This window comes from Oncorhynchus mykiss, chromosome 8 (genome assembly GCF_013265735.2).
Source record: "Oncorhynchus mykiss isolate Arlee chromosome 8, USDA_OmykA_1.1, whole genome shotgun sequence".
Classification (NCBI taxonomy): domain Eukaryota; kingdom Metazoa; phylum Chordata; class Actinopteri; order Salmoniformes; family Salmonidae; genus Oncorhynchus; species Oncorhynchus mykiss.
Window position 1 is genome coordinate 41,160,272 of NC_048572.1, and position 26,947 is coordinate 41,187,218.

Genomic DNA, 26,947 nt, shown 5'->3' on the forward strand with positions numbered 1-26,947 from the left:
TTAGCAATTTTTGACAGATTTTTTTTTCAGTTTACTAGGGGTACCCAATCTCTCCAAAGGGGCCATATGTCTGCCATATCCTTAACAGGTTTTAACTGGCCGGAGATGGAAGCAGGAGAGCTGTTCAGTGGTGTTATGTATTTGCTTAGCATGGGGTGCTCATTATGTGGCATGGGGAGAGGGCAGTCAGTGTTTGGGATTAAGGGGAGATGGCAGAGGCCTTCATGGGTCAATGGGTCCCCTCGGTGCTAGAGAAGGGTTATGCTGCTGGAGATATACATTTTACTGCAGGACCTGTTGGGGTGGGGTGGAGGGCACTAGTTGGGTAGTTCATAGTTAGAGGGTTCACTAGCGTTGTATGGTAGCCTACTGACCAGTAAGCTGCACTGTTCTGTGAACCTATTGACTAACCGCAGGGATTCAATACCTGTGCTGTCACACACACAAACACACCCATACATAGAGAGTTTGAAAAGAATGACCGACTTAAAAAAACAGGAGGAGGAAGATAAAAGGAGAGAGAAGAGAGGAGAGAGGGCACTTAATGTGGAATTCAACTCCTTGTAATTTACTGTGGGAGAGAGGGGGAGGAGTCAGGTGGAGAGGAAAGCCCAGGGGGGAGGTAACAGGGGAGAGCAGAGGTCATTCAGTATGACGCACAAAGAGACATACACACAAACTGAGTAAACACCACCAGAGAGAGAGGGAGAGAGTGAGCCCGTCTGAAAGAGGGAGACAGAGAGCCCAGTGAAAGATAGCTTCAACAAGCCAGCAAAGAAGGGAAAGAGAGCAAGCTATAGAGAAACAATCTGAGAGAAATAAAGTATAGAAAGAGGGTTCAACAGCTGCTGCACCAGTGAAGCCTTAGTGTATGTGTTAGGTGCCAGAGTGAGTGCGTGTTTATGAGTGTTTGTTGGGAGCAGCGGATGGCATGCTTGCTCCCTGAAGAAGGAAATGTATCTGACTGACTGAGAGAATGTGAGGAAGTGTGGGGAAATTCTGCATGCTGTGGGAAGGGAATACTGCGATTGGAATACTCTGCTCCTGGTGGATATGCAAACTTTCCTGGACTGTTGTTTTCTTTTTGAACCATTTACTCCTCTTCAGGGGTTTAAACTCATCTGTTATTTTTGCTGAAGGAAAGTCAAGCCATTATGCCAACTGGTAAGCTGGATTTATTTGTTATTTTGCTGTCCAATGCTATTTGGGGCCTCCTTCATCTGTCAAAGGTTTTACATTGTCAGTTGGTTTTGTACAGTAAAGAACGCCTAGATCAAGTTTTTTTTTCTCAAGTGTCTGATTCGCAGTCAAAGGTGCATCAGAGTTTAGATTTCTTTATCTTTCATATCATGTTGTGTCTATGTGGTAAACTAGGCTTCTTTTAATCACTGTCCTAGTCCTAAAGTCTTTGAAGGTGAATGCCTTGATGGTGTGTCTGGTAGGAATTAATGTTTTAATTAATATACACATAAGAGCTGGCTCTGTTTTAGTAAAATATGTCATTCTTGCATCTGGAAAATGTAATTTGAATTAAACTTGTGTACTTTTTTTGTCCTTATTGGTTTGTTAGTTGTGCTGTATCTAGCACCATTCTTGTCCGTTGTGTGTGTTTGCTTCTTTGTGTGCTGGTGGGATATCTTCTCCCTGCCTACAATGTTGTGTGAAGTGTGTGTGACCGCTTTGTCGTTGTTCTCTCTCCTGTGCTGTTGTGTGAACAGTGTTTTATAGTTGCTTTCCCGCAGAGTCAGTTGAATGGAACATGTTTGCTTTCTCGCAGGGATGTTGGTTCTTGCTGATTAGGAGTGATATAGATCATCCTTAGTTGCACTCCTATAGCTTTTCCCCCACAGACATTGTTCATATGTAGAGTGTATTCTCACTGACTGAGAGGTAGAGATGTACACTGAGTACACAAAACATTAAGAACATGCTCTTTCCATGACATAGAATGACCCCTTATTAATGTCACTTGTTAAATTCACTTCAAATCAGTGTAGATGAAGGGAGGAGATGGGTTAAATAATTATTTGTAAGCCTTGAGACAATTGAGACAGATTTACAAAAATATTTAAGTGCCTTTGAATGAGGTGTGGTAGTAGGTGCTAGGCGCACCAATTTGTGTTAAGATCCGCAATGGTGCTGGGTTTTTCAAGCTCAACAATTTCCTGTGTGTATCAAGAATGGTTCACCAACCAAAGGACATCCAGCCAACTTAAAACCTGTTAAAGCGAGGTGTCCCTCTCAGGGAACGCCCCCCCATCCCCCGTTCAGCTCAAACCGTGGCGCAGGCAATGCAAAAATATTCTTAGAAATATATAACCTCCACACATTAACAAGTCCAATACCTCAAATGAAAGATAAACACCTTGTTCATCTACCCAGCCAGCATGTCAGATTTTTTAAATGTTTTACGGCGAAAACACACCACATATTTATATTAGACCACCACCGAAACAAAGACAAGAGGCAGCCATTTTGACCCAGAAAATATAAAATTATAAAAGCAGGATTAAAAAATATATCATTCACTAACCTTTTGAAAATCTTCATCAGATGACAGTAATAGGACATGTTACACAGTACATTTTTTTTTCTCAATAATATGCCATTTATATCCATAAATGTCCATTTACATTGAATTCAGGTTCAGAAAATACTCAAAAATGTCTGGAGAAATTATAGATAGCGCCGCAAGATAACATAAATGGACATCATAAACTTTGACATCATAAACTTTGACTAAATATACATGTTCTACATATAGTTAGAAAGATACACTGCTTCTTAATGCAATCGCTTTGTCACATTTATTTTTAAAGTTACAGAAATCGCTCACTATTCAATAATCTGAGACGGCGCTCAGACATAAGCAATATTTCTCCGTTATGTTGGAGTCAACAGAAACACAAAATTACAACATAAATATTCCCTTACCTTTGATGGTCTTTGTTCAGAATGTAGTGGAAGGGGTCATACTTACCCAAAACATTGTTTGGTTTCAAGTCGTGTGTCTTTGTATTAGCATCTGCTAGCAGTTTCAGCTGAAATGCACCCATAATTTCCTCTGGTCCCGAAAAGTTGCGCATCAAAACTTCAAAATTACATATTATATGTCGACTAAACTGGTCAAACTAAGTGCAGAATCAAGCTTTAGGATGTTCTAAACGTACAAAACAATTCTCAATTAAACCGGTCAATGTTACTTCTTCTCAGGCGAGCTGGAACAAAGGAATGACTGTCTCCAATTCGCGCCCTAACGCACAGGTATTTTCTCCCGACACGCACTCAATTCCCTCCCAAAGGGTCAAAACTCGCGGGATTTGAACAATTAAACGCTGTACTGAATGAGGACATCTAGTGGAAGACATAGAAAGTGTCTCCAGATCCATAGCTGGTTGGGAAGGGTGGCGTCAAAGTTGCCCCAACTTTCATGATCCCAAAACTAGTTTGGGAGATTGCCTGCCCTGTGAGTTTTGCTATGCTTACAAACATAATTCCAACGGCTTTAGAAGCTTTAGAGTGTTTTCTATCCAATGATAATTATTAAATGCATATATTAGCAATTTTGGACTGATTTTTTTTCAGTTTACTATGGGCACGCAATTCCTCCAAAGGGGGCAGTATTCTGCCTAGCTCTAACAGGGTATTACTAACACAACTTTGGGAAGCATTGGAGTCAACATAGGCTAGCATCCCTGTGGAATGCTTTTGACACCTTGTAGAGTCCACGCCCCGATGAAGCCAAGATCAATGATATAAAGAATGGAAAAAAAGTACTTTTAAATGAAATTATGGGCAGAAAGACAAATTCAACTCCATCTTTCATCAAATCAGATGGCTTATTCATCACAAAACTATTTGATGTTGCCAATTATTTTTATGATTATTTAATTGGCAAACTTAGGCAGAAAATTCCCACAATGAACAGTTAGCAATTGTATTCATGCATTCATGCATCTCTTTCTCCAAGATCGCATAGCAGTTCAGACGTCTTTTGTCCTCGTCTTGTCGTGTCCTGTATATATATATATATTTACAACTTTTTTCACATACATTTTATTTTTATTTTCCATCAACTCATCTTCTAAACACTCTCCTGCAACCAGCCTCACCAATTTATATTTATAAAAAATGATTATTTACCTCAGATCTGTAATCCTCCAAGAAGCTAGCCAGAAACTCCAAGAAGCTAGCCAGAAACTAGCCAGAAGCTAGCCAGGAGCTAGCCCAGAAGCTAATCCAGAAGCTAATCAGAAGCTAGTTAGCTTCTTTACTGGCAAATCGTTAGTATTCAGCTAACCACGGTTTGTGGTCATCAGCTATCCTTTAGCTCGAAAATCTATCGCCAGTTTTGTACGGCGCAGCGCGGCTCGGAACGGAACATACCGGACCAATTTTTCTCTCCATGTCCCTGGATTTCAACTGCTCTCTGGACATTCATACCCGGATCTCACAGCTAGCTAGCTGCTATCCGTGTGACAGTCGGCTTTCGTCGATTCCGGAGCAAACATCGATTGTTCCGGTGCTAGCCAGCTCCGTCAATCACTCCTGAGTTCCATCATTCACTCCTGGGCTGCAGTCACCTATCCGGACCCGTTTTACTGCCTACGCGGAGCCCCACCGGGCCTTCACAACTGGACTGCCGACGTTATCTACCTGAAGGAGATCCGGCTGGCTCCTCCGTCGCGACGTTACCTGAACGCCCATCTGCGGCCCGCTAACCGTTAGCTGTCTTACCGGCTGCTATCTGAATAGACAATCGGACAATTTATTTATTTTTATTATTATTATGTTTTCTTCTCGGGCCTCTATAACTATATCTATTGTTCTTATTTTTGTTGTTGTTGTGTGATTTGGATTAATCCCCTCTACCACACGGAACCCCACTAATCTACTGACCGAACGCAAGAGGTGGCTAACAACAGACTCCATCCTATGCTAGCTTGCTACCGGTTGGCTTGGCTAGCTGTCTAAATCGCCGTGACCCTCAACCAACCTCTCCACTCACTGGACCCTTTTGATCACTCGACTAAGCATGCCTCTCCTTAATGTCAATATGTCTTGTCCATTGCTGTTCTGGTTAGTGTTTATTGGCTTATTTCACTGTAGAGCCTCTAGTCCTGCTCACTATACCTTATCCAACCTATTAGTTCCACCACCCACACATGCAATGACATCTCCTGGTTTCAATGATGTTTCTAGAAACAATATCTCTCTCTTCATCACTCAATACCTAGGTTTACCTCCACTGTATTCACATCCTACCTTACCTTTGTCTGTACATTATACCTTGATGCTATTTTATCGCCCCCAGAAACCTCCTTTTACTCTCTGTTCCAGACGTTCTAGACGACCAATTCTTATTGCTTTTAGTCGCACCCTTATTCTACTCCTCCTATGTTCCTCTGGCGATGTAGAGGTGAATCCAGGCCCTGCAGTGCCTAGCTCCACTCCTATTCCCCAGGCGCTCTCTTTTGACGACTTCTGTAACCGTAATAGCCTTGGTTTCATGCATGTTAACATTAGAAGCCTCCTCCCTAAGTTTGTTCTATTCACTGCTTTAGCACACTCTGCCAACCCGGATGTTCTAGCTGTGTCTGAATCCTGGCTTAGGAAGACCACCAAAAATTCAGACATTTTAATTCCAAACTACAACATTTTCAGACAAGATAGAACTGCCAAAGGGGGCGGTGTTGCAATCTACTGCAAAGATAGCCTGCAGAGTTCTGTCCTACTATCCAGGTCTGTACCCAAACAATTTGAACTTCTACTTTTAAAAATCCACCTCTCTAAAAACAAGTCTCTCACCGTTGCCGCCTGCTATAGACCACCCTCTGCCCCCAGCTGTGCTCTGGACACCATATGTGAACTGATTGCCCCCCATCTATCTTCAGAGCTCGTGCTGCTAGGTGACCTAAACTGGAACATGCTTAACACCCCAGCCATCCTACAATCTAAACTTGATGCCCTCAATCTCACACAAATTATCAATGAACCTACCAGGTACCTCCCCAAAGCCTTAAACATGGGCACCCTCATAGATATCATCCTAACCAACTTCCCCTCTAAATACACCTCTGCTGTCTTCAACCAAGATCTCAGCGATCACTGCCTCATTGCCTGCATCCGTAATGGGTCAGCGGTCAAACGACCTCCTCTCATCACTGTAAAACGCTCCCTGAAACACTTCAGCGAGCAGGCCTTTCTAATCGACCTGGCCGGGGTATCCTGGAAGGATATTGACCTCATCCCGTCAGTAGAGGATGCCTGGATATTTTTTAAAAATGCCTTCCTAACCATCTTAAATAAACATGCCCCATTCAAGAAATTTAGAACCAGGAACAGATATAGCCCTTGGTTGTCCCCAGACCTGACTGCCCTTAACCAACACAAAAACATCCTATGGCGTTCTGCATTAGCATCGAACAGCCCCCGTGATATGCAGCTGTTCAGGGAAGCTAGAAACCATTATACACAGGCAGTTAGAAAAGCCAAGGCTAGCTTTTTCAAGCAGAAATTTGCTTCTTGCAACACTAACTCAAAAAAGTTCTGGGACACTGTAAAGTCCATGGAGAATAAGAACACCTCCTCCCAGCTGCCCACTGCACTGAAGATAGGAAACACTGTCACCACTGATAAATCCACCATAATTGAAAATTTCAATAAGCATTTTTCTACTGCTGGCCATGCTTTCCACCTGGCTACTCCTACCCCTGTCAACAGCACTGCACCCCCAACAGCAACTCGCCCAAGCCTTCCCCATTTCTCCTTCTCCCAAATCCATTCAGCTGATGTTCTGAAAGAGCTGCAAAATCTGGACCCCTACAAATCAGCCGGGCTAGACAATCTGGACCCTTTCTTTCTAAAATTATCTGCCGAAATTGTTGCCACCCCTATTACTAGCCTGTTCAACCTCTCTTTCGTGTCGTCTGAGATTCCCAAAGATTGGAAAGCAGCTGCGGTCATCCCCCTCTTCAAAGGGGGGGACACTCTTGACCCAAACTGCTACAGACCTATATCTATCCTACCATGCCTTTCTAAGGTCTTCGAAAGCCAAGTCAACAAACAGATTACCGACCATTTTGAATCTCACCATACCTTCTCTGCTATGCAATCTGGTTTCAGAGCTGGTCATGGGTGCACCTCAGCCACGCTCAAGGTCCTAAACGATATCTTAACCGCCATCGATAAGAAACATTACTGTGCAGCCGTATTCATTGATCTGGCCAAGGCTTTCGACTCTGTCAATCACCACATCCTCATCGGCAGACTCAACAGCCTTGGTTTCTCAAATGATTGCCTCGCCTGGTTCACCAACTACTTCTCTGATAGAGTTCAGTGTGTCAAATCGGAGGGTCTGTTGTCCGGACCTCTGGCAGTCTCTATGGGGGTGCCACAGGGTTCAATTCTTGGACCGACTCTCTTCTCTGTATACATCAATGAGGTCGCTCTTGCTGCTGGTGAGTCTCTGATCCACCTCTACGCAGACGACACCATTCTGTATACTTCCGGCCCTTCTTTGGACACTGTGTTAACAACCCTCCAGGCAAGCTTCAATGCCATACAACTCTCCTTCCGTGGCCTCCAATTGCTCTTAAATACAAGTAAAACTAAATGCATGCTCTTCAACCGATCGCTACCTGCACCTACCCGCCTGTCCAACATCACTACTCTGGACGGCTCTGACTTAGAATACGTGGACAACTACAAATACTTAGGTGTCTGGTTAGACTGTAAACTCTCCTTCCAGACCCATATCAAACATCTCCAATCCAAAGTTAAATCTAGAATTGGCTTCCTATTTCGCAACAAAGCATCCTTCACTCATGCTGCCAAACATACCCTTGTAAAACTGACCATCCTACCAATCCTCGACTTTGGCGATGTAATTTACAAAATAGCCTCCAATACCCTACTCAACAAATTGGATGCAGTCTATCACAGTGCAATCCGTTTTGTCACCAAAGCCCCATATACTACCCACCATTGCGACCTGTACGCTCTCGTTGGCTGGCCCTCGCTTCATACTCGTCGCCAAACCCACTGGCTCCATGTCATCTACAAGACCCTGCTAGGTAAAGTCCCCCCTTATCTCAGCTCGCTGGTCACCATAGCATCTCCCACCTGTAGCACACGCTCCAGCAGGTATATCTCTCTAGTCACCCCCAAAACCAATTCTTTCTTTGGCCGCCTCTCTTTCCAGTTCTCTGCTGCCAATGACTGGAACGAACTACAAAAATCTCTGAAACTGGAAACACTTATCTCCCTCACTAGCTTTAAGCACCAACTGTCAGAGCAGCTCACAGATTACTGCACCTGTACATAGCCCACCTATAATTTAGCCCTATCAACTACCTCTTTCCCAACTGTATTTAATTTATTTATTTATTTTGCTCCTTTGCACCCCATTATTTGTATTTCTACTTTGCACATTCTTCCATTGCAAAACTACCATTCCAGTGTTTTACTTGCTATATTGTATTTACCTTGCCACCAAGGCCTTTTTTGCCTTTACCTCCCTTCTCACCTCATTTGCTCACATTGTATATAGACTTGTTTATACTTTATTATTGACTGTATGTTTGTTTTACTCCATGTGTTGTTGTGTCTGTCGAACTGCTTTGCTTTATCTTGGCCAGGTCGCAATTGTAAATGAGAACTTGTTCTCAACTTGCCTACCTGGTTAAATAAAGGTAAAATAAATAAAAAATAAAAAATAAAAATAAAAAAAACTAATAATGAAAGAAAAGCAGTGCTAGTTTGAATTTTGTAAAGTTAGTGTGGGAGAGTGGGAAAAGTATTGTTATCTATCAATAATGACAAACCTCCTGGCATTGACAACTTCGATGGAAAGCTACTGAGGATGGTAGCTGACTCTATAGCCACTCATATCTGTCATATTTTTTATTTGAGCCTGGAGGAAAGTCTTTGTCCTTAGGCCTGGAGTGAAGCCAAAGTAATTCCGCTACCCAAAAGTGGTAAAGCAGCCTTTACTGGTTCTAACAGCAGACATATAAGCTTGCTGCAGCTCTTAGCAAACTGTTGGAAAAAATTGTGTTTGACCAAATACAATGCTATTTTTCTGTAAACGAATTAACCTCTCTAGGGTACGTGGTACATCCCACCTCGTCAACAGCCAGTGAAACAACAGAAATCCCATAATTAAAATTCCTCAAACATGCATGTATTTTACACTATTTTAAAGATACACTTGTTGTAAATCCAGCCACAGTGTCCGATTTCCAAAAGGCTTTACGACGAAAGCAAACGAAAGCAATTATGCTAGGTGAGTGCCTATTCACAGAATAACACAGCCATTTTTCCAGCCAAAGAGAGGATTCACAAAAAGCAGAAATATAGATAAAATTAATCACTAACCTTTGAAGATCTTCATCAGATGACACTCATAGGACTTCATGTTACACAATACATGTATGTTTTGTTTGGTAAAGTTCATATTTCTATCCAAAAATTGGAGTTTATATTGGTGCGTTTTGGTCAGAAATGCATTGTCTCAAACAAACATCCGGTGAAAGTGCAGAGAGCCACATAAAATGACAGGAATACTCATCAATAACATTGATAAACTATACAAGTGTTTTCATGGAAATATAGATAAACTTCTCCTTATTAATTCAACCGCTGTGTCAGATTTCAAAAACGCTTTATGGCGAAAGCACACTGCGATTATGTTAGCTAGCCACAGAAACGCATACAGCCATTTTCCAGCCAAAGAGTGTCACAAAAGTCAGAAATAGCATTAAAATGAATCACATACCTTTGATGATCTTCATCTGGTGGCACTCCCAGGTCTCCATGTTAGACATAAATGTTTGTTTTGTTTGATAATGTCCCTCTTTATGAGCAAACACCTCCTTTTTGTCCGCGCGTTTTGTCCAGTAATCCGAATGCAGAAGGCGCATGTACTAATTCCAGGACGAAAAGTTTTTAAAAAGTAAAATAAAAGTTAGTAGAAACATGCCAAACGATGTTTAAAATCAATCCTCTGGTTGTTTTTGTCATAAATAATCAATATTTCAACTGGACAAAAGCTTTGTCAATAGGAAAGGAGAAACAAGAAAGGCAAATTCACAATCAGGGCGCATGGCTGATGAATGGAAATTTCCACTGGTCAATGATTTGAAAGTGGTGTATCTCCCTCATTTTTCAGAGTAAAAGCCTGAAACAATGCCTAAAGACTGGTCACACGTAGAGGAAGGCACAAAGCTCGTGAACTGGGTCCAAAGCCTTTCAGCCTTTCAAAATAGTAGTATTTCCTGGTTGGATTTTCCTCTGGTTTTTGCCTGCCATGTCAGTTCTGTTTATACTCACATTATTTTAACAGTTTTGGAAACTTTAGAGTGTTTTCTATCCAAATCTACTAATTATATGCATATCCTATATTCTGGGACTGAGTAGCAGACAGTTTAATTTGGGCATGCTTTTCATTCAAAATTCCAAATGCTGCTCCCTACCCTAGTGAAGTTAACAACAGACTTTCAGCATGCTTATAGAGAAGGGCACTAAACATGTACTGCACTGACACAAATTACTGATGATTGTTCTGTTGATTCTTCACAAAAAAATACAGTTTTATATCTTTATGTTTGAAGCCTGAAGTGTGGCAAAAGGTCGCAAAGTTCAAGGGGGCCGAATACTTTCGCAAGGCACTGTATTTCCATGCAACGTTACTGTGTATAGTTTATTTTTCACATGGGCCATGAAGGAGCTATTAAATTGTGTGATATTTAATGTCTCCCTCTGCACTCCTAATACCTCTGATAGCTGTTTGTTAGTTGGTGTGTGCCAGCAGATACTGAGTGTGTTGGTTGTTTGGTTTCCTCTCCCTGCATGTCTGATTGAGTAGCTGTTTGGGGAGTGCCGAGATGCCATTCTGCAGCCCGTGACCCAAATTAGAGCCCTCGGGAGTGGCAGAAGGGAGGCGAAGGGGTAAGGAATGAGGGTGAGTGGGGGGGTCATAATTACTATGTTGAGGCTCAGTGGACAATGCATCCCCCTCCTTCCACCACCCTACCCCAGCTTACTAAGACATCTGACCCCAAACTCAGCTAGCCCTGCTGGGGTGGGATGGGGATGGGGGAGGGAGCATGGGGAGAGTGGAGGGTGGGAGGGGGCCATGTCAATTTGGGTGAAATCTTCCCCTCTCACCCTCAAAAGTTTTTATGTGTGTGTGTGGTGAAGGCAAGCACAGGTTTGTGGGAGAGATACAGACATTCAAAATGGAAGAAGATTTGTAAGGCATAGTAGTGACAAGAGAGTGGTGTGTGTGTCTGAAAAGAGGGTGTGTGGACTTTTTCCCACATTAGCAGTTGCCATACCAGGCGGTGATGCAACTGGTCAGGATGCTCTCGATGTTGCAGCTATAGAACTTTTTGAGTATCTGGGGACCCATGCCATATCTTTTCAGTCTCATGTGTGTCTCTTAAGCTTGCTCTTAATACCGATCTCCATCCTTCTCTCTATTTTGCTATCCACTCTCATCCACAAATGTTTTACTCAAATTACTAATTTCAACTCAATCGATCCCTCTCTCCATCCCTTTCTCCTTGTGCTTTCGTTGACACCCTCTCTCTCACTGTCATTTCTATAATTTGTGCCGCCAGCAGTGTTGGCTGTTCTCCAGTTCTCCCAATGAGAATGAGTCCCTCTGCGTAAGTCTGTCTGTGGCTTGGCTGCCGGTATAGAGATTTGATGAGTTTACCTTGTTGTCTCTGTGCCAGAGAGACAATGAGGTGGTATATGAACAGTATCAGTATCATCTCCAGTGTTCAAACATGCCAGGCCGTCTTCAGGTTGAAGTGCTGTTGTGCAGCATATAGTGCCTTGCGAAAGTATTCGGCCCCCTTGAACTTTGCGACCTTTTGCCACATTTCAGGCTTCAAACATAAAGATATAAAACTGTATTTTTTTGAAGAAGAATCAACAACAAGTGGGACACAATCATGAAGTGGAACGACATTTATTGGATGTTTCAAACTTTTTTAACAAATCAAAAACTGAAAAATTGGGCGTGCAAAATTATTCAGCCCCTTTACTTTCAGTGCAGCAAACTCTCTCCAGAAGTTCAGTGAGGATCTCTGAATGATCCAATGTTGACCTAAATGACTAATGATGATAAATACAATCCACCTGTGTGTAATCAAGTCTCCGTATAAATGCACCTGCACTGTGATAGTCTCAGAGGTCCGTTAAAAGCGCAGAGAGCATCATGAAGAACAAGGAACACACCAGGCAGGTCCGAGATACTGATGTGAAGAAGTTTAAAGCCGGATTTGGATACAAAAAGATTTCCCAAGCTTTAAACATCCCAAGGAGCACTGTGCAAGCGATAATATTGAAATGGAAGGAGTATCAGACCACTGCAAATCTACCAAGACCTGGCCGTCCCTCTAAACTTTCAGCTCATACAAGGAGAAGACTGATCAGAGATGCAGCCAAGAGGCCCATGATCACTCTGGATGAACTGCAGAGATCTACAGCTGAGGTGGGAGACTCTGTCCATAGGACAACAATCAGTTGTATATTGCACAAATCTGGCCATTATGGAAGAGTGGCAAGAAAGCCATTTCTTAAAGATATCCATAAAAAGTGTCGTTTAAAGTTTGCCACAAGCCACCTGGGAGACACACCAAACATGTGGAAGAAGGTGCTCTGGTCAGATGAAACCAAAATTGAACTTTTTGGCAACAATGCAAAACGTTATGTTTGGCGTAAAAGCAACACAGCTGAACACACCATCCCCACTGTCAAACATGGTGGTGGCAGCATCATGGTTTTGGCCTGCTTTTCTTCAGCAGGGACAGGGAAGAGTGTTCAAATTGATGGGAAGATGGATGGAGCCAAATACAGGACCATTCTGGAAGAAAACCTGATGGAGTCTGCAAAAGACCTGAGACTAGGACGGAGATTTGTCTTCCAACAAGACAATGATCCAAAACATAAAGCAAAATCTACAATGGAATGGTTCAAAAATAAACATATCCAGGTGTTAGAATGGCCAAGTCAAAGTCCAGACCTGAATCCAATCGAGAATCTGTGGAAAGAACTGAAAACTGCTGTTCACAAATGCTCTCCATCCAACCTCACTGAGCTCGAGCTCTTTTGCAAGGAGGAATGGGGGAAAATTTCAGTCTCTCAATGTGCAAAACTGATAGAGACATACCCCAAGTGACTTACAGCTGTAATCGCAGCAAAAGGTGGCGCTACAAAGTATTAACTTAAGGGGGCTGAATAATTTTGCACGCCCAATTTTTCAGTTTTTGATTTGTTAAAAAAGTTTGAAATATCCAATAAATGTCGTTCCCGAATACTTTCGCAAGGCACTGTATGTAGCTTATGCAGAGCCAAAGCATTTGCGTGGAATGTTTTTCTCCTTTTTTACAAGCTCTATCTGACACATGCGCACTTCGCGCAGACACACACACACACACACACAAACACACATTCAAGTACCAATACACACACACACACACAAATGCACTCTCACTTTCTTTCTCTCTCTCTCTCTAACTAACATCTGTTCTGTAATGTATGGCCCAGTCATGGCAGGTCTGTGTGTGTCGGGTGATCTTTGCTTTCTGGTATTCTCTCCCATCTTCTATCCTCTCCTCTTTCTCTATTCCCTCTGTTTCCTTCGGATTCATTGAGCTGCAGGAAATCCTGAGTGACACTTTTAGGTGTTAAACCTTGGTAGAGGTCAGCCCCGCATCTCTATCAGACAGAGGCGGAGAGAGAGACCGGGAGGGAGGGGGACACTCGGAGGACAATATTCAGAGCCAGAGAAAATAGTTGATAAAGACAGAAACCTATGTAGCCCAATATACAGTGGCAAGAAAAAGTATGTGAACCCTTTGGCAATACCTGGATTTATGCATAAATTGGTCATAAAATGTGATCTGATCTTCATCTAGGTCACAACAATAGACAAACACAGACTGCTTAAAGTAATAACACACAAACAATTTTACGTTTATGTCTTTATTGAACACACCGTATAAACGTTCAAAAGTATGTTAACTCATGGATTTAATAACTGGTTGACCCTCCTTTGGCAGCAATTTTTTTATTTCACCGTTATTTAACCAGGTAGGCTATTTGAGAACATTTGCAACTGCGACCTGGCCAAGTTAAAGCAAAGCAGTTCAACACATACAACAACAGAGAGTTACACATGGAATAAACAAACATACAGTAGAAAACGTGCATGTGAAAATGAGGTAGGATAAGGGCCATGGTGGCAAAGTAACAATATAGCAATTAAACACTGGAATGGTGAATGTGCAGAAGATTAATGTGCAAGTAGAGATACTGGAGTGCAAAGGAACAAGATAAATGAATACAGTATGGAGGTGAGGTAATTGGATGGGCTACTTACAGATGGACTATGTACAGGTGCAGTGATCTGTGAGCTGCTCTGACAGCTGGTGCTTAAAGCTAGCGAGGGAGATATGAGTCTCCAGCTTCAGTGATTTTTCAGTTCGTTCCAGGCAATAGATAGGCCATGGTGGCAAAGTAACAATATAGCAATTAAACACTGGAATGGTGAATGTGCAGAAGATGAATGTGAAAGTAGAGATACTGGAGTGCAAAGGAACAAGATAAATGAATACAGTATGGAGGTGAGGTAATTGGATGGGCTACTTACAGATGGGCTATGTACAGGTGCAGTGATCTGTGAGCTGCTCTGACAGCTGGTGCTTAAAGCTAGCGAGGGAGATATGAGTCTCCAGCTTCAGTGATTTTTGCAGTTCGTTCCAGTCATTGGCAACAGAGAACTGGAAGGAATGGCGGCCAAAGGAAGAATTGGCTTTGGGGGGGACCAGTGAGAGATACCTGCTGGAGTGCGTGCTACGGGTGGATGCTGCTATGGTGACCAATGAGCTGAGATAAGGTATGCTTTACCTAGCAGAGACTTGTAGATAACCTGGAGCCAGTGGGTTTGGCGATGAGTAGGAAGCGAGGGCCAGCCAACGAGAGCGAACAGGTCGTAGTGGTGGGTAGTATATGGGGCTTTGGTGAGAAAATGGATGGCACTGTGATAGACTGCATCAAATTTGTTGAGTAGAGTGTTGGAGGCTCTTTTGTAAATGACATCGCCAAAGTTGAAGATCGGTAGGATGGTCAGTTTTACAAGAGTATGTTTGGCAGCATGGAGTGAAGGATGTTTTGTTGTGAAATAGGAAGCCGATTCTAGATTTAATTTTGGATTGGAGATGCTTGATATGAGTCTGGAAGGAGAGTTTACAGTCTAACCAGACACCTAGAATATGTGGACAACTACATATACCTAAGTCAGAACCGTCCAAGTATTGATGCTGGACGAGCGGTCAGGTGCGGGCAGCGATCGGTTGAAGAGCATGCATTTAGTTTTTCTTGCATTTAAGAGCAGTTGGAGACCACAGAAGGGGAGTTGTATGGCATTGAAGCTCGTCTGGAGATTAGTTAACGCAGTTTCCAAAGAAGGGCCCGAAGTATACAGAATTGTGTCGTCTGCGTAGAGGTGTATCAGAGAATCACCAGCAGCAAGAGCAACATCATTGAAATATGCAGAGAAGAGATTCGGCCCGGGTACTTAACCCTGTGGCACCCCCATAGAGACTGCCAGAGGTCTGGACAACAAGCCCTCCGATTTGACACACTGAACTCTCAGAGGAGTAGTTGGTGAACCAGGCGAGGCAATCATTTGAGAAACCAAGGCTGTTGAGTCTGCCGATAAGAATGTGGTGATTGCCAGAGTCGAAAGCCTTGACCAGGTAGATGAATACAGCTGCACAGTCATGACTCTTAACGATGGCGGATATGATATTGTTTAGGACCGTGAGCGTGGCTGAGGTGCAACCAGATTTCATAGCGGAGAAGGTACGGTGCGATTCGAAATGGTCAGTAATCTGTTTGTTAACTTGGCTTTCGAAGACCTTAGAAAGGCAGGGTAGGATAGATATAGATCTGTAGCAGTTTGGGTCCAGGGTGTCTCCACCTTTGAAGAGGGGGATGACCGCTCCAGCTTTCCAATATATGGGAATCTCAGACGATACGAAAGAGAGGTTGAAAAGGCTAGTAATTGGGGTTGCAACAATTTCGGCAGACAATTTTAGAAAGAGGGGGTCCGGATTGTCTAGCCCGGCTGATTTATAGGGGTCCAGATTTAGCAGCTCTTTCAGAAGATCAGCTATCTGGATTTGGGTGAAGGAGAAATGGGGGAGGCTTGGGCGAGTTGCTGTGGGGTGTGGAGGGCTGTTCAGGGTAGGGGTAGAGGTTGCCAGAAATAACCTCAACCAAATGTTTTCTGAAGTTGCGGATCAGACCTGCACAACGGTCAGGAGGAAATTCGGACCATTCCTCTTTACAAAACTGTTTCAGTTCAGCAATATTCTTGGGATGTCTGGTGTGAGCTGCTCTCCTGAAGTCATGCCACAGCATCTCAATCTGGTTGAGGTTAGGACTCGTATTTTCTTCTGTTTAAGCCATTCTGTTGTTGATTTACTGGGTTAGGGTTTTGGGTCATTGTCCTGTTGCATCACCCAACTTCTGTTGACCTTCAATTGGCAGAAAGATAGCTTAACATTCTCCTGCAAAATGTCTTGATAAACTTTAAATCATTTTTCGATTTTTCGGTGACGATCGCAAGCTGTCCAGGCCTTGAGGCAGCAAAGCAGCACCAAACCATGATGCTCCGTCCAGCATACTTTATAGTTGGGATGAGGTTTTGATGTTCGTGTGCTGTGCCTTTTTTTCTCCACACATAGTGTTGTGTGTTCCTTCCAAACAACTCAACTGTAGTATCATCTGTCAACAGAATACTTTGCCAGTTGCGCTGTGGAACATCTGGGTGCCCTTTTGTGAATTTCAGACGTGTAGAAATGTTTTCTTTTGGACAGCAGTGGCTTCTTCCGTGGTGTCCTCCCATGAACACCATTCTTGTTTAGTGTTTTACATATTGTTGACTCGTCAGAGATGTGAGCATCTTCCAGATATGTCTGTCTTTAGCTGACACTAGGATTCCTCTTAACCTCATTGAGCATTCTGAGCTGTGCTCTTTCAGTCATCTTTGCAGGACAGCCACTCCTAGGGAGAGTAGCAACAGTGCTACATTTATAGACAATTTTAATTACCTTGGACTGATGAACATCAAGGCTTTTAAAACATACTTTTGTAACCCTTTCCAGCTTTACGCAAGTCAACCATTCTTAATCTTAGGTCTTCTGATATCTCTTTAGTATGAGGCATGGTTCACATCAGGAAATACATCTTGTGAACTCAAATATTGTGAGTGTTTTTTTAACAGGACAAGGCAGCTCTAACCAACATCTCCAAACTCGTCTCATTGATTGGACTCCAGGTTAGCTGACGTATTCAATATCGACAAGAAAAATACAATAATTACCTCTTGAAGCTAGGGGGCACTATTTTTATGTTTGGAAAAATAATGTTCCCAAAGTAAACGGCCTATTTCTCAGGACCAGATACTAGAATATGCAAATAATTGACAGATTAGGATAGAAAACACTTTAAAGTTTCCAAAACGGTCAAAATATTGTCTGTGAGTATAACAGAACTGATATTGCAGGCGAAACCCTGAGAAAAATCAAACCAGGAAGTGGCTTCTATTTTGAAAACTCCATGTTCCATAGCCTCCCATTGCTCCATTTAAAGGGATATCAACCAGATTCCTTTTCCTATCGCTTCCTCAAGGTGTCAACAGTCTTCACACATAGTTTCAGGCTGTGAAAAGCCAACTGTCCTGGTTGATATATTATCAAATAGATATTTGAAAATCACCCTGAGGATTGATTATAAAAAACGTCTGACATGTTTCTGTGGACATTATGGATATAATTTGGAATTTTTGTCTGCGTTGTCGTGACCGCTCTTTCCGGTGGATTCCTGGGCATAACGTACCAAACTAACGGAGGTATTTGGATATAAAAAATATCTTCATGAAACAAAAGGAACATTTGTTGTCTAACTGGGAGTCTCTTGAGTGAAAACATCCGAAGATCAAAGGTAAACTATTAACTTGATTGCTTGACTCGTGACCAAGTTACCTGATGCTAAGTGTACTTATTGTTTTGTCGAGCGATCGATAAATTTACACAAACGCTTGTATTGCTTTCGCTGTAAAGCATAATTTCAAAATCTGAGACGACAGGTGGATTAACAAAAGGCTAAACTGTGTTTTGCAATATTGCACCTGTGATTTCATGAATATGAATATTTTCGAGTAATATTATTTGACTGTTGTCATTCAGCGTTGCTGATGACAATTATAGCACAATATGTTGATCTATTGTTGTGGTTTAGATGAAGATCAGATCAAATTTGATGACCAATTTATGCAGAAATCCAGGTAATTCAAAAAGATTCACATACTTTTTCTTGCCACTGTATTATAGATAAGTAATAGTGCATGAGCACTTTTTCAGAGTGAACCTGTCAAGGGTGAAAGATGGGAAGAAAGGGTGAGAGAATGAGAGGAGGGTGGCATTTATGACTGATGACCCTTCCTCTCCTCTTACCTTTTTTCTCTGTCTTTCATCTTCTCTCCTTCTTGGGTTTGTCTTGATCCTGATTTGATTTAATCACAGTTGAAACTATTACCATAATGTTGCCTAGGCGGAGTAACTCACTGCAACGCCTTTGGCCTATTACTGCTACTCATGTCCCCTGAGTGTCCTACACTCCTCTGCCCCTCCTCCCTGACCCAATACACACCCCACCCCTGGCACACTTTTAAACTTGTTTGTTGTTACTTGTTTTTTTGTCTGTGTTCAACTCTCTTATTGCAGACACCATCCATAATGATTGACTGTCACCACAGATTTAGTGCAATGAATAGAGGGCAATAAACAATTATGCCATAGACACTGCTACTAGGTGGCATTGTTGTTCTTCTCTAGGTTGGTGGTGGGTTGATGGGAGGGGAATATGTGGTTAGACCCTGCCCAGTCAGAGGTGCTCCACTCTGGGGTGGAGAAACCACATTTGGCTCCTTGGTGAGGGAAGGGCGAGAAAGGCTGGAATTCAGTCTGATGTTTAAGAACTCAGTTCCAGAATCCCTCTCTCCTTCTTTCTCTGTTGTCCCTCTCTCTATATCAGGAGCAGTTCATGCCACTCAAGATTAGAGCTGACTTTTTTTATCTCTATTACAGCACATTGGATGACTGTCACTCATATTCCATTCACCCAGCTCAATGTAACAGTGATAGGTTTAGGCTACTACATGATACTCGAATTTGCCCTATACCCATCATGAGGTTGCCACAACCTAGCCTACAAATGAAAGTTTATAACGTAGGAGCCCAGGTAGAGAGGCAAATTGGAGTAATCAAGGTGACAAACAGTGACACATTCAATACCTTCCGTGAACACTCTTGCCTACATCTAGCTGATATGGGGTGTAGTCAATAGTCCAAACAGTTGCAAAACACAGTTGCAAGACATTCCGTTTCTATTAGACAAATCCAGGCAGGTCCCTCTTCTTATCGTTCTGCTTGCTTCCGTTTAAGAAACATTTTGCAACAGAATCTGCTTAATAAATATACCCCTGATTTACCCCCCCCCACCCACCCACACACACACACACACACACACACATACACACACACACACACAGTTCACTTTCATAGCAGTCCGTACAGCATCATCACTTTGCTTATTTAAAAATCCTTGTCGCATCTGTGCTCCCACCTTTTCCCTTTGCTAGTGGACTTCAGTGCACAACACAACAACACAGCTGTCTGTGAACAGGTGCACAAACTTCTCCAAGCCAAACCATCATAACATAGCCGCTAACCACTACACCATTATCACCATATTAACTTTATAGTCAACAAACTAGAACTAAAACATTAGTAAACAGTGTACAGCAAGGAGTTTTGCAATTACACCAGCAGGCCCCAATGTCAATACATTTATAAAACCGAAAGCTACCTCGACTTACAACAGTTGCAGTATTTCATACCTTTATCCATCTAGATAACATTTCCTCTCTGTTGGAGTCAGATTGTTGAGTAGGCAAAAGTATCTGCAGTAGCTGAATGGTAAAATAATAAGACATACAAGAAAATAAAGCAAGCTCTTAATTTTAATAAAATAATTTGTTCAAAACTGTTCAACTATAGTCTTACTCTCACTTTGAGTCAACTACTCACCACACTTTATGTACTGCAGTGCTTGCTAGCTGTAGTTTATGCTTTCAGGACTAGATTAATTATCTGATCCTATGATTGGATGGACAAGATGTTAGTTCATATTTCAAGAGCTCGGCTAGGTTGGAGGACATCCTCTGGAAGTTGTCATAATTACTGTGTGCGTCTATGGAAGGGGGTAAGAATCATGAGCCTTCTAGGTTTTGTATCGAAGTCAATGTTCCCAGAGGACGGAAAATAACAGTCCTCCGGCTACAGCATGGCGCTACACTAGTATATTTTAGATGTTGCTGTATTAGATTAAGCATAGGTGATTTGATGATGTTGAAGTTGAAATGGTGCTGGAATAGTGGAGGCAGCCCCTGTTTTCTTTGCGACTTGGGGTGCTCTCTGAGGTTCTAAATCAATAGTCAATAGTGGTCCGAAAAAGTCTGAAACATTAACTTGCTTGACCATGCTGTAGGTCATGTAACTGTTTGTTACATGCAATATGCTTTGTGAACTTTACCGGACAGACGTTGCTCTCCGGTTTTGTGACAAAGGTGTGGTTGAATTTATTCTTCCACTGCGTCTTATTGTCTCTGCCTTAGGCCTTTATATTACGGTATCAAGGCATATGAACTAACAGGTTATAGAGCAAACAACGCAATTATCAACACTTCCTGTTGAACGTGAACAAGGGAGAGCTCGTTTTGTTGTTTTGAAAGTTTATTGAAAAAGCTTAGTTACTAGCTAGCTGCCTTTTTGAGTTTTGATCCCGCAACGCAGTTGGCACTAGTTGATGGGACCGCTACTATCTGTCCAGTGATCCTGCCGAGGGCTTGAACAACGCGGTTAGCCTTAGGGTTGAGATCCTGTGACTGTGCTGGCCACTCCATTATAGACAGAATACCAGCTTACTGCTTCTTCCCTAAATAGTTCTTGCATAGTTTGGAGCTGTGCGTTGTGTAATTGGCTCCAATTAAGTGCCATGCACAGGATATGGCAGTGAAGAAATGGAGTGATAGCCTTTCTTCTGATAGCCTACCGGTGTTTTGTGTGTACTACACTGCTCAAAAAAATGAAGGGAACACTTAAACAACACAATGTAACTCCAAGTCAATCACACTTCTGTGAAATTAAACTGTCCACTTAGGAAGCAACACTGATTGACAATAAATTTCACATGCTGTTGTGCAAATGGAATAGACAACCGGTGGAAATTATAGGCAATTAGCAAGACACCCCCAATAAAGGAGTATCCTATGCTTCCTGACTGATGTTTTGGTCACTTTTGAATGCTGGCGGTGTTTTCACTCTAGTGGTAGCATGAGACGGAGTCTACAACCCACACAAGTGGCTCAGGTAGTGCAACTCATCCAGGATGGCACATCAATGCGAGCTGTGGCAAGAAGGTTTGCTGTGTCTGTCAGCATAGTGTCCAGAGCATGGAGGCGCTACCTGGAGACAGGCCGGTACATCAGGAGACGTGGAGGAGGCCGTAGGAGGGCAACAACCCAGCAGCAGGACCGCTACCTCCGCCTTTGTGCAAGGAGGAGCAGGAGGAGCACTGCCAGAGCCCTGCAAAATGACCTCCAGCAGACCACAAATGTGCATGTGTCTGCTCAAACGGTCAGAAACAGACTCCATTAGGGTGGTATGAGGGCCCGACGTCCACAGGTGGGGGTTCTGCTTTACAGTCCAACACCGTGCAGGACGTTTGGCATTTGGCCGTGGAGAACGTTCTTCTGCCTGCAACATCCTCCAGCATGACCGGTTTGGCGGTGTGTCAGTCATGGTGTGGGGTGGCATTTCTTTGGGGAGCCGCACAGCCCTCCATGTGCTCGCCAGAGGTAGCCTGGCTGAAATTAGGTACCGAGATGAGATCCTCAGACCCCTTGTGAGACCATATGCTGGTGCGGTTGGCCCTGGGTTCCTCCTAATGCAAGACGATGCTAGACCACATGTGGCTGGAGTGTGTCAGCAGTTCCTGCAAGAGGAAGGCATTGATAATATGGACTGGCCCGGCCGTTCCCCAGACCTGAATCCAATTGAGCACATCTGGGACATCATGTCTCGCTCCATCCACCAACGCCACGTTGCACCACAGACTGTCCAGGAGTTGGCGGATGCTTTAGTCCAGGTCAGGTCCGCCACCTCATCAGGAGCATGCCCAGGCACTGTGGGGAGGTCATACAGGCACGTGGAGGCCACACATACTACTGAGCCTCATTTTGACTTGTTTTAAGGACATTACATCAAAGTTGGATCAGCCTGTAGTGTGGTTTTCCACTTTCCACTTTTTTTTGAGTGTGACTCCAAATCCAGACCTCCATGGGTTAAATTTGATTTCCATTGATAATTTTTGTGTGATTTTGTTGTCAAGCACATTCAACTATGTAAAGAAAAAAGTATTTAATAAGAATATTTCATTCATTCAGATCTAGGATGTGTTATTGTAGTGTTCCCTTTATTTATTTATTTATTTATTTATTTATTTTGAGCAGTGTATATAATTAAGTTGCCAGTTGAGAACTTGTTAGGGGTCTGTTTCTCAAACTAGACACTCTAATGTATTTGTCCTCTTACTCAGTTGTGCACCGGGGCCCCCCCTCCTCTTTCTATTCTGGTTAAGCCTGTTTGCACTGTTCTGTGAAGGTGTTGGACAAGATCTTCAGTTTCTTGGCCATTTCTCGCATGGAATAGCCTTCATTTCTCAGAACAAGAATAGACTGATGAGTTTCAGAAGAAAGTTCATTTTTTTCTGGACATTTTGAGCCTGTAATCGAACCCACAAATGCTGATGCTCCAAATACTCAACTCGTCTAAAGAAGGCCAGTTGTATTATTGCTTCTTTAAATCAGAGCACAGCTGAAAACTGTTGTTAACAATTGCAAAAGGGTTTTCTAATGATTATTTAGACTTTTAAAGTGATAAACTTGGATTAGCTAAAACAACGTGCCATTGGAACACAGGAGCGAAGGTTGCTGATAATGGGCCTCTGTACGCCTATGTAGATATTCTATAGAAAAATCAGACGTTTCCAGCTACAATGGTCATTTACAACAATAACAATGTCTACACTGTATTTGTGATCAATTTGATGTTATTTTAATGGACAAAAAATGTTGCTTTTCTTTCAAAAGCAAGGACATTTCTAAGTGACCCCAAACTTTTCAACATATGTTTTTTTATTTTGTTTTGTTTGCTCTTTTCCATATTTTATCTATCTCTGATAAGCTACCCAGGCAACGTCTGAAAATAGCCCATATTAATATATGCAGCCTTAAAAATTAATAACTTGCTAACATCAGATAACATTCATATGAGCCATTTCTGAGAGTCACTTTCATTTGATGATAGAGCAATGTTTTGTCCATTTGCAATATGATTTCATAGGAAGTCAAAAGTCACTTTTTGGGGGGGGGCAAATGCCATAAGAAATTTGACATGCTCAAAAATCCTTTAGAAATGCTAAATTGACTGGCCCGATGAACACAGGATGGCTGTGCAGTGATAGTTGTTCCTTTCCATCTCTCGTTGTGTTGATTTCATCATGTCCACTTGGTGATGTTTTTTTCACTTTTGAATCATATTTTCACTTTTGAATATGTTTCAATGGGCATTTACCATCACGAATTTGTTATGCTCAAAAATCCTGCAGGAATGCAAAATTGACTGGCCTTGATGAACACAGGATGGCCGGGCATTGATAGTGGGTCTTCTCCATCGCTCGTTGTGTTGATTTCATTATGTCCATTTGTTTATGTTTTCTCACTTTTGCAAAGTCACTGTGCATTTGCAATATGGTTCAATGGGCATTTACCATCACGAATTTGTCATGCTATAAAAATCCTGCAGGAATGTGAAATTGACTGGACCGATGAACTCGGGATGGCTGGGCAGTGATTCTGGTTCATCTCAATCGCTCGTTAGAGTTGATTTCAGAATGTCACTTTGGTGATGGTACCTCACTGTTTAAACATTTTGCAAATGGACAAAAGTCACCAGCAAGTCACCATCAGTCAGTCAATTAGATATCATTCTGACACCAAACTGATAAAACACGTAGTTACGTTCTAGCTGCGGGTCCATTTCTGATGTTATGTGTAGGCCTAGCTGTAGGCCTAGCCGAATCCCACGTTTCAGCTCGATAGGACATTTGGTGCCCGAGCAAGACCCTATTTGGTGCTGAAAATCCACTTTTTTCCATGACTTGCTATGGGGTCCTTGAATGAGCTATCGGACAGAAACATTGGGGTCCATCTATATGGGCCGAGACAGTTGCAATGCACCTAGTCTTGCGACTCGGGGACATTTCTAAAGGTCGTCATTTTCGTGATGCAAAAATGAATTGAAGTCATTGCAAATGTACGAGGCTGTTTCTCGGTCCGAGAACTTTCTAGAGCCACGTAACTCACCACGCACTATCGACCTGAGGTCTAGAACAGGTTTCTAAAGTTTCGGAACTCTAGGTCTGACAGTTCTTTTTTAGCTCGAACAAAGCTAACTATTGCAGGCACTGTCTGTCTCTACGCACCCCAATACGTCCCTCCTTCCAAGCTGTGTGTTTGTGTGATTTTGTTTTTCTTTGAAATTTTATGGGAAAAATGGCTGATTTACAGTTCATGCGGGTTGCCTAATCACACATGTGAAGTTTTGGAAAGATCAGACTTTTTTAACACTTCGAAACAGCCCCTGTGACACCAATTATGGCACTACTGGTTGGCATAGGAAGCTATAAGTCAACACATATCCTCATTGTGGTATGCTTTTACAGAATCCTGAGTTTTAAGTCCTTACGTTAAGAACTGACTGATTTACACAGGGTTGAATGCACTATTTCTATCAAACTGCAGGTAGGGTATGGATATACACTTTTAGGGTGAAAAACGTCACACACCCTTAACAAAGTGCTTTCCGGTTGGTCCAGGAAGCTTAGAATCGACACAGGTAGACCTCATAGTGTCCTGATGGACTGTCATCGAAGACAGGTTCATAAGGCATTCATAACCCACATAGGCTTCAGGTTGACTTTAGAGGAGCAGGAAATGTATTCCTATGGGGAGAGATGACACTGTAATCTGTGAGATCAAAAAACCCTGTTTTACTGTCAAGGGTTAATGCCACACGGTCAAGGTTAGGCTTGCACGGATCAGAAGGACCTTAGGAACGTACCTGAGGTCGAATTGTGCTTCTCACCCTAACGGTTCTTTCACTGTCACCCAAAAGCAAATGACATTGAGGGCCAGGCTTAATTTTGGAGCTTCTTTTTTTCAAGATCGCTGCACTCAGAGCGAGCTACGGTCAAACGGGGCATCTCGTTGAACTCGGCACAGTCTGGAGACTATGGTGATCCCATTTTTTGTGTTGATTTCAGAATGCCATTTTGGTGATGGTCCGTCTCCGTTTAAACATATTGCAAATGTACAAAAGTCAACTAGCAAGTCAGTGTCCATCAGAGCGAGCTACGGTGAAGCGGGGCATCTCGTTGAACTCGGCACGGCCTAGAGAATATGGAAATGCCATTGCAGGCTCTGTGTGTCTTTAAGCACCGCACTTTGTCACTCCATCCTTGCTGTGTGTGTATGTGTGTGTGTGTGTGAGAGAGAGAGAGAGAGCTTTTCTTTGATATCTGTTGGGAGAAATGACTGACTTACAGTTCATGGGGGTTGCCTAATCACACATATGACGTTTTGAAAAGATCTGATCCTTGAGGATTGATTCTAAACAACGTTTGTCATGTTTCTGTCGATATTATGGAGTTAATTTGGAAAAAAGTTTGCCGTTGTAATGACTGAATTTTCGGGGTTTTTTCTTAGCCAAACATGATGAACAAAACGGAGCGATTTCTCCTACACAAATAATATTTTTGGAAAAACTGAACATTTGCTATCTAACTGAGAGTCTCCTCATTGAAAACATCCGAAGTTCTTCAAAGGTAAATGATTTTATTTGAATGCTTTTCTTGTTTTTGTGAAAATGTTGCCTGCTGAATGCTAGGCTTAATGCTATGCTAGCTATCAATACTCTTACACAAATGCTTGTGTAGCTATGGTTGAAAAGCATATTTTGAAAATCTGAGATGACGGTGTTGTTAACAAAAGGCTAAGCTTGTGAGTGAGTATATTTCTTTCATTTCATTTGCGATTTTCATGAATAGTTAACGTTGCATTATGGTAATGAGCTTGAGGCTATGATTACGCTCCCGGATACGGGTTTGCTTGACGCAACAAGTTACACAACTATGTTTGAAAGAGATGGGGCAAAATGAGTGGCTAATAAGTCTGGCTGCACATCTGATTGGCTGACTCACTGCAAATTGAGAAATTATGTGACAAAAAGAAGAATAAAGTGTATTATGAAGCCAAGATCAATGATATAAAGAATGATGGAAGAAAAACTTGAGTACTTTAAATGAAATTATAAGGCAGAAAGACAATTTTACCTCCATCTATCATTGAATCAAATGGCTTGTTCATCACAAAGCCATTTGATGTTGCCAATTATTACACAACCTTGTTGTTGTGTTTATGTACTGACATGTGTGACTAACTGATATTTGCACACATACTACATGTCAATGTTTTTAAACGTACAGTACCAGTCAAAAACAAGCCATAGAAAGTTGGTTGCAATTTGAATTTAATCCACCAGAAAAGACATAACAAATATTATGGTTAAACTCAAATATACTAATTGATTAAAAAAAAAGTATAATCTTCATCAACAATATCATAAATACGACTGGTGGAGTTATGTCATACATGCTGCTAACAAAAACACATGGAAATGTCTGC

General features: G+C 42.3%; 1 protein-coding gene across 1 annotated transcript in view; it reads left to right on the plus strand.

Moving 5' to 3' along the window:
- The first annotated feature begins 671 nt into the window (after positions 1-671).
- LOC110529918 (pleckstrin homology domain-containing family G member 1) overlaps positions 672-26,947 on the plus strand; it is a 122,777-nt gene continuing 96,501 nt past the window's right edge. Inside the window, exon 1 of the mRNA XM_021612580.2 lies at positions 672-1,164. Coding sequence (XP_021468255.1) covers positions 1,155-1,164 — 10 coding nt within the window. The 5' untranslated portion in view covers positions 672-1,154. The remainder of the gene's footprint in view (positions 1,165-26,947) is intronic.